Raw genomic sequence first — 15,000 nt, 5'->3', positions numbered from 1 at the left:
GAGAGAGAGATAGAGAGAGAGGGATGGAGAGAGGGATGGAGAGAGAGATAGAGAGAGAGGGATGGGGAGAGAGATCAAGAGAGAGATAGAGAGAGAGGGGTGGAGAGAGGGATGGAGAGAGAGATGGCGAGAGACAGAGCAAGAGAGATAGAGAAAGGTAAGGAGAGAGGGAGCGAGATGGAGCGAGGGAGAGAGATGGAGAGAGAGAGAGGTAAGGAGAGAGAGAGAGATGGAGCGAGAGAGAGAGGTAAGGAGAGAGGGAGAGAGAGAGATGGAGCGAGAGATGGAGAGAGATAGAGAGGTAGAGAGAGAGGTAAGGAGAGAGGGAGAGAGATGGAGAGATAGAGAGAGAGGTAAGGAGAGAGGGGGGAGAGATGGAGAGGTAGAGAGAGAGGTAGAGAGAGAGATAGAGAGAGAGAGAGGTAGAGAGAGAGGTAAGGAGAGAGGGAGAGAGATGGAGGTAAGGAGAGAGGGATGGAGAGAGAGATAGAGTGAGAGGGATGGAGACTCACTCTCCCTCATCCTCTCTCTCTCTCTCTCTCCTCCCCTCCCCATCACTCCTCTCTCTCTCTCTCTCTGTCTCTCTCTCTCTCTAGGGGCTGTACTTGTGAAGTCGAAGCTGACTTCGCTAAGGTCTTTGTGGGGGACTCTGAAGCCCCCTCTTTAACCCCTCTCCCCCCCCCCCCTTCCCTCCCTCTCTCTCTCTCTCTCTCTCTCTCTCTCTGTCTCTCTCCTCCCCTCCCCATCACCTCTCCCTCTCCCTCTCTCTTTCTCTCTCTCTCTCTCTCTCTCTCTCTCTCTCTCTCTGTCTCTCTCTCTGTCTCTGTCTCTCTCCTCCCCTCCCCTCCCCATCACCTCTCCCTCTCCCTCTCCCTCTCTCTCTCTCTCTCTCTCTCTCTCTCTCTCTCTCCCCCCCCCCCTCTCTCTCTGGGCTGTACCTGTAAATACCAGGCTGACTTCGCTGAGGTCTTCGTGGGGGACTCTGAAGCTGAACGACTCGTTGTAGAAGGGGTCGATGGTTCCTTTCATACAGGAAGTCTTCTTGGTCTTTACCAGCTTCAGCCCTGTTACCAGCTGAACCTTCACAAACGGGTCTGGGGGGGGGGGGGGGGGTAGATAGAGACAGGAAGGAAGTTAAATGTTCTGTTACCAGCTGAACCTCCACAAACGGGTCTGGAGATAGAGACAGGAAGGAAGTGAAATGTTCTGTTACCAGCTGAACCTCCACAAACGGGTCTGGGGGGGGGGGGGGGGGGGAGGTAGATAGGGACAGGAAGGAATGAGTATGAGTATGACGTACATGGTACCTCGTGGTGTGTAGTGTCGTGGTGTGGTGTGACATGGTGTGAAGTGGTTCCATGTGATGCCAGGTGTGTGTCAGGTGTGTTGTTCAGGTTTCTGCAGTATTTACCTGATCCCCAGGTGTGTTATTCAGGTGTGTTATTCGGGTTTCTGCAGTTATTACCTGATCCCCAGGTGTGTTATTCAGGTTTCTGCAGTATTTACCTGATCCCCAGGTGTGTTATTCAGGTTTCTGCAGTATTTACCTGATCCCCAGGTGTGTTATTCAGGTTTCTGCAGTATTTACCTGATCCCCAGGTGTGTTATTCAGGTTTCTGCAGTATTTACCTGATCCCCAGGTGTGTTATTCAGGTTTCTGCAGTATTTACCTGATCCCCAGGTGTGTTATTCAGGTTTCTGCAGTATTTACCTGATCCCCAGGTGTGTTATTCAGGTTTCTGCAGTATTTACCTGATCCCCAGGTGTGTTATTCAGGTTTCTGCAGTATTTACCTGATCCCCAGGTGTGTTATTCAGGTTTCTGCAGTTATTACCTGATCCCCAGGTGTGTTATTCAGGTTTCTGCAGTTATTACCTGATCCCCAGGTGTGTTATTCAGGTTTCTGCAGTTATTACCTGATCCCCAGGTGTGTGTCAGGTGTGTTATTCAGGTTTCTGCAGTATTTACCTGATCCCCAGGTGTGTTATTCAGGTTTCTGCAGTTATTACCTGATCCCCAGGTGTGTGTCAGGTGTGTTATTCAGGTTTCTGCAGTTATTACCTGATCCCCAGGTGTGTGTCAGGTGTGTTATTCAGGTTTCTGAAGTTATTACCTGATCCCCAGGTGTGTGTCAGGTGTGTTATTCAGGTTTCTGCAGTTATTACCTGATCCCCAGGTGTGTTATTCAGGTTTCTGCAGTTATTACCTGATCCCCAGGTGTGTTATTCAGGTTTCTGCAGTTATTACCTGATCCCCAGGTGTGTGTCAGGTGTGTTATTCAGGTTTCTGCAGTTATTACCTGATCCCCAGGTGTGTTATTCAGGTTTCTGCAGTTATTACCTGATCCCCAGGTGTGTGTCAGGTGTGTTATTCAGGTTTCTGCAGTTATTACCTGATCCCCAGGTGTGTGTCAGGTGTGTTATTCAGGTTTCTGCAGTATTTACCTGGTCCCCAGGTGTGTGTCAGGTGTGTTATTCAGTTTTCTGCAGTTATTACCTGATCCCCAGGTGTGTTATTCAGGTTTCTGCAGTTATTACCTGATCCCCAGGTGTGTTATTCAGGTTTCTGCAGTTATTACCTGATCCCCAGGTGTGTGTCAGGTGTGTTATTCAGGTTTCTGAAGTTATTACCTGATCCCCAAGTGTGTGTCAGGTTTCTGCAGTTATTACCTGATCCCCAGGTGTGTGTCAGGTGTGTTATTCAGGTTTCTGCAGTTATTACCTGATCCCCAGGTGTGTGTCAGGTTTCTGCAGTTATTACCTGATCCCCAGGTGTGTGTCAGGTGTGTTATTCAAGTTTCTGCAGTTATTACCTGATCCCCAGGTGTGTTATTCAGGTTTCTGAAGTTATTACCTGATCCCCAGGTGTGTGTCAGGTGTGTTATTCAGGTTTCTGCAGTTATTACCTGATCCCCAGGTGTGTGTCAGGTTTCTGCAGTTATTACCTGATCCCCAGGTGTGTGTCAGGTGTGTTATTCAGGTTTCTGCAGTTATTACCTGATCCCCAGGTGTGTGTCAGGTGTGTTATTCAGGTTTCTGCAGTTATTACCTGATCCCCAGGTGTGTTATTCAGGTTTCTGCAGTTATTACCTGATCCCCAGGTTTGTGTCAGGTGTGTTATTCAGGTTTCTGCAGTTATTACCTGATCCCCAGGTGTGTTATTCAGGTTTCTGCAGTTATTACCTGATCCCCAGGTGTGTTATTCAGGTTTCTGCAGTTATTACCTGATCCCCAGGTGTGGTATATGAGGTGTTATTCATCACATGCTTGATAAACACCAGGTGTGAACTAACAGTGAAAAGCTGACTGAAAGGTCCTTCCCAACAATACAGAGAGAAAGAACATAAAGAAATAATAAAAATGTAATAACAGATACACAATGAGTAATGATAACTTATATACACGGGGTACCAGTACTGAGTCCATGATAACTTGGTTATGTACACAGGGTACCAGTACTGAGTCAATGATAACTTGGCTATATACAAAGGGTACCAGTACTGAGTCAATGATAACTTGGTTATATGCACAGGGTACCAGTACTGAGTCAATGATAACTTGGTTATATACACAGGGTACCAGTACTGAGTCAATGATAACTTGGTTATATACACAGGGTACCAGTACTGAGCCAATGATAACTTGGCTATATACACGGGGTACCAGTACCCAGTCAATGATAACTTGGTTATGTACACAGGGTACCAGTACTGAGTCAATGATAACTTGGCTATATACAAAGGGTACCAGTACTGAGTCAATGATAACTTGGCTATATACACAGAGTACCAGTACTGAGTTGATGATAACGTGGTTATATACACGGGGTACCAGTACTGAGTTAATGATAACTTGGTTATATACACAGAGTACCAGTACTGAGTTAATGATAACTTGGTTATATACACAGAGTACCAGTACTGAGTTGATGATAACGTGGTTATATACACGGGGTACCAGTACTGAGTCCATGATAACTTGGTTATGTGCACAGGGTACCAGTACTGAGTCAATGATAACTTGGTTATATACACGGGGTACCAGTACTGAGTCCATGATAACTTGGTTATGTGCACAGGGTACCAGTACTGAGTCAATGATAACTTGGTTATATACACAGGGTACCAGTACAGAGTCAATGATAACTTGGCTATATACAAAGGGTACCAGTACTGAGTCAATGATAACTTGGTTATATACACAGGGTACCAGTACTGAGTCAATGATAACTTGGCTATATACACGGGGTACCAGTACTGAGTCAATGATAACTTGGTTATATGCACAGGGTACCAGTACTGAGTCAATGATAACTTGGTTATATACACGGGGTACCAGTACTGAGTCAATGATAACTTGGCTATATACAAAGGGTACCAGTACTGAGTCAATGATAACTTGGTTATATACACAGGGTACCAGTACTGAGTCAATGATAACTTGGTTATATACACGGGGTACCAGTACTGAGTTGATGATAACTTGGCTATATACAAAGGGTACCAGTACTGAGTCAATGATAACTTGGTTATATACACAGGGTACCAGTACTGAGTCAATGATAACTTGGTTATATACACAGGGTACCAGTACTGAGTCAATGATAACTTGGTTATATACACATGGTACCAGTACTGAGTTGATGATAACTTGGCTATATACAAAGGGTACCAGTACTGAGTCAATGATAACTTGGTTATATACACAGGGTACCAGTACTGAGTCAATGATAACTTGGTTATATACACATGGTACCAGTACTGAGTTGATGATAACTTGGCTATATACAAAGGGTACCAGTACAGAGTCAATGATAACGTGGTTATATACACAGGGTACCAGTACTGAGTCAATGATAACTTGGTTATATGCACAGGGTACCAGTACTGAGTCAATGATAACTTGGCTATATACAAAGGGTACCAGTACTGAGTCAATGATAACTTGGTTATATGCACAGGGTACCAGTACTGAGTCAATGATAACTTGGTTATATACACGGGGTACCAGTACTGAGTCAATGATAACTTGGCTATATACAAAGGGTACCAGTACTGAGTCAATGATAACTTGGTTATATACACAGGGTACCAGTACTGAGTCAATGATAACTTGGTTATATACACAGAGTACCAGTACTGAGTCAATGATAACTTGGTTATATACACAGGGTACCAGTACTGAGTCAATGATAACTTGGTTATATACACGGGGTACCAGTACTGAGTCAATGATAACTTGGTTATATACACGGGGTACCAGTACTGAGTCAATGATAACTTGGTTATATACGCGGGGTACCAGTACTGAGTCAATGATAACTTGGTTATATACACAGAGTACCAGTACTGAGTCAATGATAACTTGGTTATATACACAGGGTACCAGTACTGAGTCAATGATAACTTGGTTATATACACGGGGTACCAGTACTGAGTCAATGATAACTTGGTTATATACACGGGGTACCAGTACTGAGTCAATGATAACTTGGTTATATACACGGGGTACCAGTACTGAGTCAATGATAACGTGGTTATATACACAGAGTACCAGTACTGAGTCAATGATAACTTGGTTATATACACAGGGTACCAGTACTGAGTCAATGATAACTTGGTTATATACACAGAGTACCAGTACTGAGTCCATGATAACTAGGTTATATACACAGGGTACCAGTACTGAGTCAATGATAACTTGGTTATATACACGGGGTACCAGTACTGAGTCAATGATAACGTGGTTATATGCACAGAGTACCAGTACTGAGTTGATGATAACTTGGTTATATACACGGGGTACCAGTACTGAGTCAATGATAACTTGGTTATATACACAGGGTACCAGTACAGAGTCAATGATAACTTGGTTATATACACGGGGTACCAGTACTGAGTCAATGATAACGTGGTTATATACACAGAGTACCAGTACTGAGTTAATGATAACTTGGTTATATACACAGGGTACCAGTACTGAGTTGATGATAACTTGGTTATATACACAGAGTACCAGTACTGAGTTAATGATAACTTGGTTATATACACAGAGTACCAGTACTGAGTTGATGATAACGTGGTTATATACACGGGGTACCAGTACTGAGTCAATGATAACTTGGTTATATACACGGGGTACCAGTACTGAGTCCATGATAACTTGGTTATGTACACAGGGTACCAGTACTGAGTCAATGATAACTTGGCTATATACAAAGGGTACCAGTACTGAGTCAATGATAACTTGGTTATATGCACAGGGTACCAGTACTGAGTCAATGATAACTTGGTTATATACACAGGGTACCAGTACTGAGTCAATGATAACTTGGTTATATACACAGGGTACCAGTACTGAGCCAATGATAACTTGGCTATATACACGGGGTACCAGTACCCAGTCAATGATAACTTGGTTATGTACACAGGGTACCAGTACTGAGTCAATGATAACTTGGCTATATACAAAGGGTACCAGTACTGAGTCAATGATAACTTGGCTATATACACAGAGTACCAGTACTGAGTTGATGATAACGTGGTTATATACACGGGGTACCAGTACTGAGTTAATGATAACTTGGTTATATACACAGAGTACCAGTACTGAGTTAATGATAACTTGGTTATATACACAGAGTACCAGTACTGAGTTGATGATAACGTGGTTATATACACGGGGTACCAGTACTGAGTCCATGATAACTTGGTTATGTGCACAGGGTACCAGTACTGAGTCAATGATAACTTGGTTATATACACGGGGTACCAGTACTGAGTCCATGATAACTTGGTTATGTGCACAGGGTACCAGTACTGAGTCAATGATAACTTGGTTATATACACAGGGTACCAGTACAGAGTCAATGATAACTTGGCTATATACAAAGGGTACCAGTACTGAGTCAATGATAACTTGGTTATATACACAGGGTACCAGTACTGAGTCAATGATAACTTGGCTATATACACGGGGTACCAGTACTGAGTCAATGATAACTTGGTTATATGCACAGGGTACCAGTACTGAGTCAATGATAACTTGGTTATATACACGGGGTACCAGTACTGAGTCAATGATAACTTGGCTATATACAAAGGGTACCAGTACTGAGTCAATGATAACTTGGTTATATACACAGGGTACCAGTACTGAGTCAATGATAACTTGGTTATATACACGGGGTACCAGTACTGAGTTGATGATAACTTGGCTATATACAAAGGGTACCAGTACTGAGTCAATGATAACTTGGTTATATACACAGGGTACCAGTACTGAGTCAATGATAACTTGGTTATATACACAGGGTACCAGTACTGAGTCAATGATAACTTGGTTATATACACATGGTACCAGTACTGAGTTGATGATAACTTGGCTATATACAAAGGGTACCAGTACTGAGTCAATGATAACTTGGTTATATACACAGGGTACCAGTACTGAGTCAATGATAACTTGGTTATATACACATGGTACCAGTACTGAGTTGATGATAACTTGGCTATATACAAAGGGTACCAGTACAGAGTCAATGATAACGTGGTTATATGCACAGGGTACCAGTACTGAGTCAATGATAACTTGGCTATATACAAAGGGTACCAGTACTGAGTCAATGATAACTTGGTTATATGCACAGGGTACCAGTACTGAGTCAATGATAACTTGGTTATATACACGGGGTACCAGTACTGAGTCAATGATAACTTGGCTATATACAAAGGGTACCAGTACTGAGTCAATGATAACTTGGTTATATACACAGGGTACCAGTACTGAGTCAATGATAACTTGGTTATATACACAGAGTACCAGTACTGAGTCAATGATAACTTGGTTATATACACAGGGTACCAGTACTGAGTCAATGATAACTTGGTTATATACACGGGGTACCAGTACTGAGTCAATGATAACTTGGTTATATACACGGGGTACCAGTACTGAGTCAATGATAACTTGGTTATATACGCGGGGTACCAGTACTGAGTCAATGATAACTTGGTTATATACACAGAGTACCAGTACTGAGTCAATGATAACTTGGTTATATACACAGGGTACCAGTACTGAGTCAATGATAACTTGGTTATATACACGGGGTACCAGTACTGAGTCAATGATAACTTGGTTATATACACGGGGTACCAGTACTGAGTCAATGATAACTTGGTTATATACACGGGGTACCAGTACTGAGTCAATGATAACGTGGTTATATACACAGAGTACCAGTACTGAGTCAATGATAACTTGGTTATATACACAGGGTACCAGTACTGAGTCAATGATAACTTGGTTATATACACAGAGTACCAGTACTGAGTCCATGATAACTAGGTTATATACACAGGGTACCAGTACTGAGTCAATGATAACTTGGTTATATACACGGGGTACCAGTACTGAGTCAATGATAACGTGGTTATATGCACAGAGTACCAGTACTGAGTTGATGATAACTTGGTTATATACACGGGGTACCAGTACTGAGTCAATGATAACTTGGTTATATACACAGGGTACCAGTACAGAGTCAATGATAACTTGGTTATATACACGGGGTACCAGTACTGAGTCAATGATAACGTGGTTATATACACAGAGTACCAGTACTGAGTTAATGATAACTTGGTTATATACACAGGGTACCAGTACTGAGTTGATGATAACTTGGTTATATACACAGAGTACCAGTTCTGAGTTAATGATAACTTGGTTATATACACAGAGTACCAGTACTGAGTTGATGATAACGTGGTTATATACACGGGGTACCAGTACTGAGTCAATGATAACTTGGTTATATACACGGGGTACCAGTACTGAGTCAATGATAACTTGGTTATATACACAGGGTACCAGTACTGAGCCAATGATAACTTGGTTATATACACATGGTACCAGTACTGAGTCAATGATAACTTGGCTATATACACAGGGTACCAGTACAGAGTCAATGATAACTTGGCTATATACACGGGGTACCAGTACCTAGTCAATGATAACTTGGCTATATACACGGGGTACCAGTCTCTAGTCAATGATAACTTGGTTATATACACGGGGTACCAGTACTGAGTCAATGATAACTTGGTTATATACACAGGGTACCAGTACTGAGCCAATGATAACTTGGCTATATACAAAGGGTTCCAGTACTGAGTCAATGATAACTTGGTTATATACACATGGTACCAGTACTGAGTCAATGATAACTTGGCTATATACACGGGGTACCAGTACCCAGTCAATGATAACTTGGTTATGTACACAGGGTACCAGTACTGAGTCAATGATAACTTGGCTATATACACAGGGTACCAGTACTGAGTCAATGATAACTTGGCTATATACACGGGGTACCAGTACCCAGTCAATGATAACTTGGTTATGTACACAGGGTACCAGTACTGAGTCAATGATAACTTGGCTATATACACAGGGTACCAGTACTGAGTCAATGATAACTTGGCTACATACACAGGGTACCAGTACTTAGTCAATGATAACTTGGCTATATACACAGGGTACCAATACTGAGTCAATGATAACTTGGCTATATACACAGGGTACCAGTACTGAGTCAATGTTCAGGGGTACCTGTTAAATAAGATAGATATGTACATATAACGAGGAATGAAGGGACAGATTAGTTAAGTTTAGTTTAGTTTATTAGGATCCCCATAAGCTACTGCACATATAAAACGTTTAGGGCCTTCCTCTGACACGGCCTGGTGTAGAGGTCCTGGATGGCACAGCGCTCGGCCCCAGTGATGTACTGGGCCGTACTCACTACCCTCTGTATTGCCTTCCGGGCAGATGCCAAGCAGTTGCTGTACCAAGTTGTGATGCAGCCAGTGAAGATGTTCTCTCAATGGTGCAGCTGTGTCATTTTTTGAGGATCTCAGGGCCCATGCCAAATCTTTTCAGCCCCCTAAGGGGGAGGCCCTCTTCACGGCTGTGTTGGTGTGTGCAGACCATGATCCTTAGTGATGTGGACACCTGCTCCACTACAGCCCCGTCCATGTGAATGGGGGGCTGCTCGGCCCTCTGTTTCCTGTAGTCCACGATCAGCTCCTTTGTCTTGCTGACGTTGAGGGAGAGGTTGTTGTCCTGTCACCACACTGCCAGGTCTCTGACCTCCCTATAGGCTTCCTCAACGTTGAGGGAGAGGTTGTTGTCCTGTCACCACACTGCCAGGTCTCTGACCTCCCTATATGCTTCCTCAACATTGAGGGAGAGGTTGTTGTCCTGTCACCACACTGCCAGGTCTCTGACCTCCCTATAGGCTTCCTCAACGTTGAGGAAGAGGCTGTTGTCCCGGCACCACACTGCCAGGTCTCTGACCTCCTCCCTAGAGGCTGTTTAATCATCTTCGGTGATCAGGCCTTCCACCATCGTGTGGTCAGCAAACTTAATGATGGTGTCGGAGTCGCGTGTGACCACGCAGTCGTGTGACACTGGCCAGCTGGTCGGCGCATGTTCTGAGTACACATCCTAGTAATCCATCTGGCCCTGTGGCCTTGTGAATGTTCACCTGTTTAAAGGTCTTACTCACATCGGCTATGGAGAGCGTGATCACACAGTCGTCCAGAACAGCTGGTGCTCTCATGCATGGTTCAGTGTTGCTTGCCTCGAAGCGAGCAATGAAGGTATCCCTCCTCTGTTAGTCAGGTATCCCTCCTCTGTTATTCAGGTATCCCTCCTATGTTATTCAGGTATCCCTCTTCTGTTAGTCAGGTATCCCTCCTCTGTTAGTCAGGTATCCCTCCTCTGTTATTCAGGTATCCCTCCTCTGTTAGTCAGGTATCCCTCCTCTGTTAGTCAGGTATCCCTCCTCTGTTAGTCAGGTATCCCTCCTCTGTTAGTCAGGTATCCCTCCTCTGTTAGTCAGGTATCCCCCCTCTGTTAGTCAGGTATCCCTCCTCTGTTAGTCAGGTATCCCTCCTCTGTTAATCAGGTATCCCTCCTCTGTTAATCAGGTATCCCTCCTCTTTTAGTCAGGTATCCCTCCTCTGTTAGTCAGGTATCCCTCCTCTGTTAGTCAGGTATCCCTCCTCTGTTAGTCAGGTATCCCTCCTCTGTTAGTCAGGTATCCCTCCTCTGTTGTTCAGGTATCCCTCCTCTGTTAGTCAGGTATCCCTCCTCTGTTATTCAGGTATCCCTCCTCTGTTAGTCAGGTATCCCCCCTCTGTTATTCAGGTATCCCTCCTCTGTCGTTCAGGTATCCCCCTCGGTCGTTCTGTTAGTCAGGTATCCCTCCTCTGTTATTCAGGTATCCACTCTGTTATTCAGGTATCCCCTCTGTTGTTCAGGTATCCCCTCTGTCATTCAGGTATCCACTCTGTTATTCAGATATCCCCTCTGTCATTCAGGTATCCCCTCTGTCATTCAGGTATCCCCTCTGCCATTCAGGTATCCCCTCTGTCATTCAGGTATCCACTATGTTATTCAGGTATCCACTATGTTATTCAGGTATCCACTATGTTATTCAGGTATCCACTATGCTATTCAGGTATCCACTATGTTATCCAGGTATCCACTCTGTAATTCAGGTATCCACTCTGTTGTTCAGGTATCCACTATGTCGTTCAGATATCCACTATGTCGTTCAGATATCCACTATGTCGTTCAGACATCCACTCTGTTATTCAGGTATCCTTTTCAGTTATTCAGGTATCCCCTCTGTCATTCAGGTATCACACACCTGACACACTGATGTAACACCACGTGTGTCAGGTGTGTGTTATAGTTGTGATAGAGACTGTAGATATAACATTAGGTATATTAGTAGGTATATTAATAGGTATATTAATAGGTATATCTGTCATGTACTGTCATGTTGTCTTGTCTCTGTCCTTTCCCTTCACCCTGTCTCCCTCTGCTGGTCGTTGTTATGTTACCTTTTCTCCCCCTCTTTTCCCCAGCTGTGCCTTGTCTCCTCCTAATTACCCATTCACCCCGTTCCCCACCTGTTCCCTTTTTCCCTCTGATTAGGTCCCTATATCTCTCTCTGTTTCTGCTCCTGTCCTTGTCGGATTCTTGTTTGTTTGTTTGTGTGTCTCATGCCTGAACCAGACTATCATCGTGTGTGCTGCAACCTTGTCCTGTCCTGTCGGAATCTACCTGTCCATCTGAGCCACGTATGTTCGTCATTAAAGTACTCTGTTTGTTAATTCGCTTTTGGGTCCTCATTCACGCACCATAACAGAAGAATCCGACCAAGAATGGACCCAGCGACTTCGGATCCTCTCCACTCAGCCGTCGAGATCCAGGGAGCGATGCTAGGCAGACACGAGCAGGAATTGTCTGCTGCTCGACATGCCGTTGAGACCCTGGCCACCCAAGTCTCCAACCTCACAGAACAGGTTCACCATCTCCGCCTCGATCCACCGGCCACTTCCAGGGCTTTCGAATCTCCGGAGCCCAGAATCAATAACCCGCCGTGTTACTCTGGGGAGCCCACTGAATGCCGCTCGTTCCTCACCCAGTGTGATATTGTGTTTTCTCTCCAGCCCAACACTTACGCCAGGAGCACTGCTCGTGTCGCCTACGTCATATCTCTCCTTACTGGACGGGCTCGTGAGTGGGGCACGGCAATCTGGGAGGCAAGGGCTGAGTGTACTAACCAGTATCAGGACTTTAAGGAGGAGATGATACGGGTTTTTGATCGATCTGTTTTTGGGGAGGAGGCTTCCAGGGCCCTGTCTTCCCTATGTCAAGGCAATCGATCCATAACAGACTACTCTATTGAGTTTCGCACTCTTGCTGCCTCCAGTGGCTGGAACGAGCCGGCTTTGCTCGCTCGTCTTCTGGAGGGTCTCCGCGCAGAGGTAAAGGATGAGATTCTCTCCCGGGAGGTTCCTTCCAGCGTGGATTCCTTGATTGAACTCGCTATTCGCATTGAGCGACGGGTTGATCTTCGTCACCGAGCTCGTGGAAAGGAGCTCGCGTTCTCCGTTGCCCCCCTCTCCGCATCACTACCATCTTCCTCTGCCGGCTCGGGAGCTGAGCCTATGCAGCTGGGAGGTATCCGCATCTCGACTAAGGAGAGGGAACGGAGAATCACCAACCGCCTCTGTCTCTATTGCGGTTCTGCTGGTCATTTTGTCACTTCATGTCCAGTAAAAGCCAGAGCTCATCAGTAAGCGGAGGGCTACTGGTGAGCGCTACTACTCCTGTCTCTCCTTCAAGATCCTGCACTACCTTGTCGGTCCATCTACGCTGGACCGGTTCGTCAGCTTCCTGCAGTGCCTTAATAGACTCTGGGGCGGAGGGCTGTTTTATGGACGAGACCTGGGCTCGGGAACATGACATTCCTCTCAGACAGTTAAGGGAGTCCACGGCCTTGTTCGCCCTGGATGGTAGTCCTCTCCCCAGGATTCAGCGTGAGACGCTACCTTTAACCCTCACTGTTTCTGGTAATCATAGCGAAACCATTTCTTTTTTGATTTTTCGTTCACCTTTTACACCTGTTGTTTTGGGCCATCCCTGGCTAGTTTGTCATAATCCTTCCATTAATTGGTCTAGTAATTCTATCCTCTCCTGGAACGTCTCTTGTCATGTGAAATGTTTAATGTCTGCTATCCCTCCTGTTTCCTCTGTCTCTTCTTCACAGGAGGAGCCTGGTGATTTGACAGGGGTGCCGGAGGAATATCACGATCTGCGCACGGTGTTCAGTCGGTCCAGGGCCACCTCTCTTCCTCCACACCGGTCGTATGATTGTAGTATTGATCTCCTTCCGGGAACCACTCCCCCCCGGGGTAGACTATACTCTCTGTCGGCTCCCGAACGTAAGGCTCTCGAGGATTATTTGTCTGTAGCTCTTGACGCCGGTACCATAGTCCCCTCCTCCTCTCCCGCCGGAGCGGGGTTTTTTTTTGTCAAGAAGAAGGACGGGTCTCTGCGCCCCTGCATAGATTATCGAGGGCTGAATGACATAACAGTTAAGAATCGTTATCCGCTTCCTCTTATGTCTTCAGCCTTCGAGATCCTGCAGGGAGCCAGGTTTTTCACTAAGTTGGACCTTCGTAACGCTTACCATCTCGTGCGCATCAGGGAGGGGGACGAGTGGAAGACGGCGTTTAACACTCCGTTAGGGCACTTTGAATACCGGGTTCTTCCTTTCGGCCTCGCTAACGCTCCAGCTGTCTTTCAGGCATTAGTCAATGATGTCCTGAGAGACATGCTGAACATCTTTGTTTTCGTTTACCTTGACGATATCCTGATTTTTTCACCGTCACTCCAGATTCATCTTCAGCACGTTCGACGTGTCCTCCAGCGCCTTTTAGAGAATTGTCTTTTTGTGAAGGCTGAGAAGTGCACTTTTCATGCCTCCTCCGTCACATTTCTCGGTTCTGTTATTTCCGCTGAAGGCATTAAGATGGATCCCGCTAAGGTCCAAGCTGTCATTGATTGGCCCGCTCCTAAGTCACGCGTCGAGCTGCAGCGCTTTCTCGGCTTCGCGAACTTCTATCGTCGTTTCATCCGTAATTTCGGTCAGGTGGCAGCTCCTCTCACAGCCCTTACTTCTGTCAAGACGTGCTTTAAGTGGTCCGTTTCCGCCCAGGGAGCTTTTGATCTCCTCAAGAATCGTTTTACATCCGCTCCTATCCTTGTTACACCTGACGTCTCTAGACAGTTCGTTGTCGAGGTTGACGCGTCAGAGGTGGGCGTGGGAGCCATTCTTTCTCAGCGCTCCCTCTCTGACGACAAGGTCCACCCATGCGCGTATTTTTCTCATCGCCTGTCCCCGTCGGAACGTAACTATGATGTGGGAAACCGCGAACTGCTCGCCATCCGGTTAGCCCTAGGCGAATGGCGACAGTGGTTGGAGGGGGCGACCGTTCCTTTTGTCGTTTGGACTGACCATAGGAACCTTGAGTACATCCGTTCTGCCAAACGACTTAATGCGCGTCAGGCGCGTTGGGCGCTGTTTTTCGCTCGTTTCGAGTTCGTGATTTCTTATCGTCCGGGCTCTAAGAACACC

General features: G+C 45.5%; 1 protein-coding gene across 2 annotated transcripts in view; it reads right to left on the bottom strand.

The window, feature by feature from the left end:
• LOC110516591 (synaptotagmin-17) overlaps positions 1-15,000 on the bottom strand; it is a 68,618-nt gene that overhangs the window by 12,760 nt on the left and 40,858 nt on the right. For both annotated transcript variants that reach the window (XM_036942074.1, XM_036942075.1), the window contains one exon: positions 939-1,094. In XM_036942074.1, the coding sequence (XP_036797969.1) occupies positions 939-1,094 (156 nt within the window). The remainder of the gene's footprint in view (positions 1-938; positions 1,095-15,000) is intronic.

This window comes from Oncorhynchus mykiss, chromosome 13 (assembly GCF_013265735.2).
Source record: "Oncorhynchus mykiss isolate Arlee chromosome 13, USDA_OmykA_1.1, whole genome shotgun sequence".
In the NCBI taxonomy this organism is placed as follows: Eukaryota; Metazoa; Chordata; class Actinopteri; order Salmoniformes; family Salmonidae; genus Oncorhynchus; species Oncorhynchus mykiss.
The sequence above is the reverse complement of the archived record's forward strand: the minus strand, read 5'-3'. Positions and strand labels throughout refer to the sequence as shown.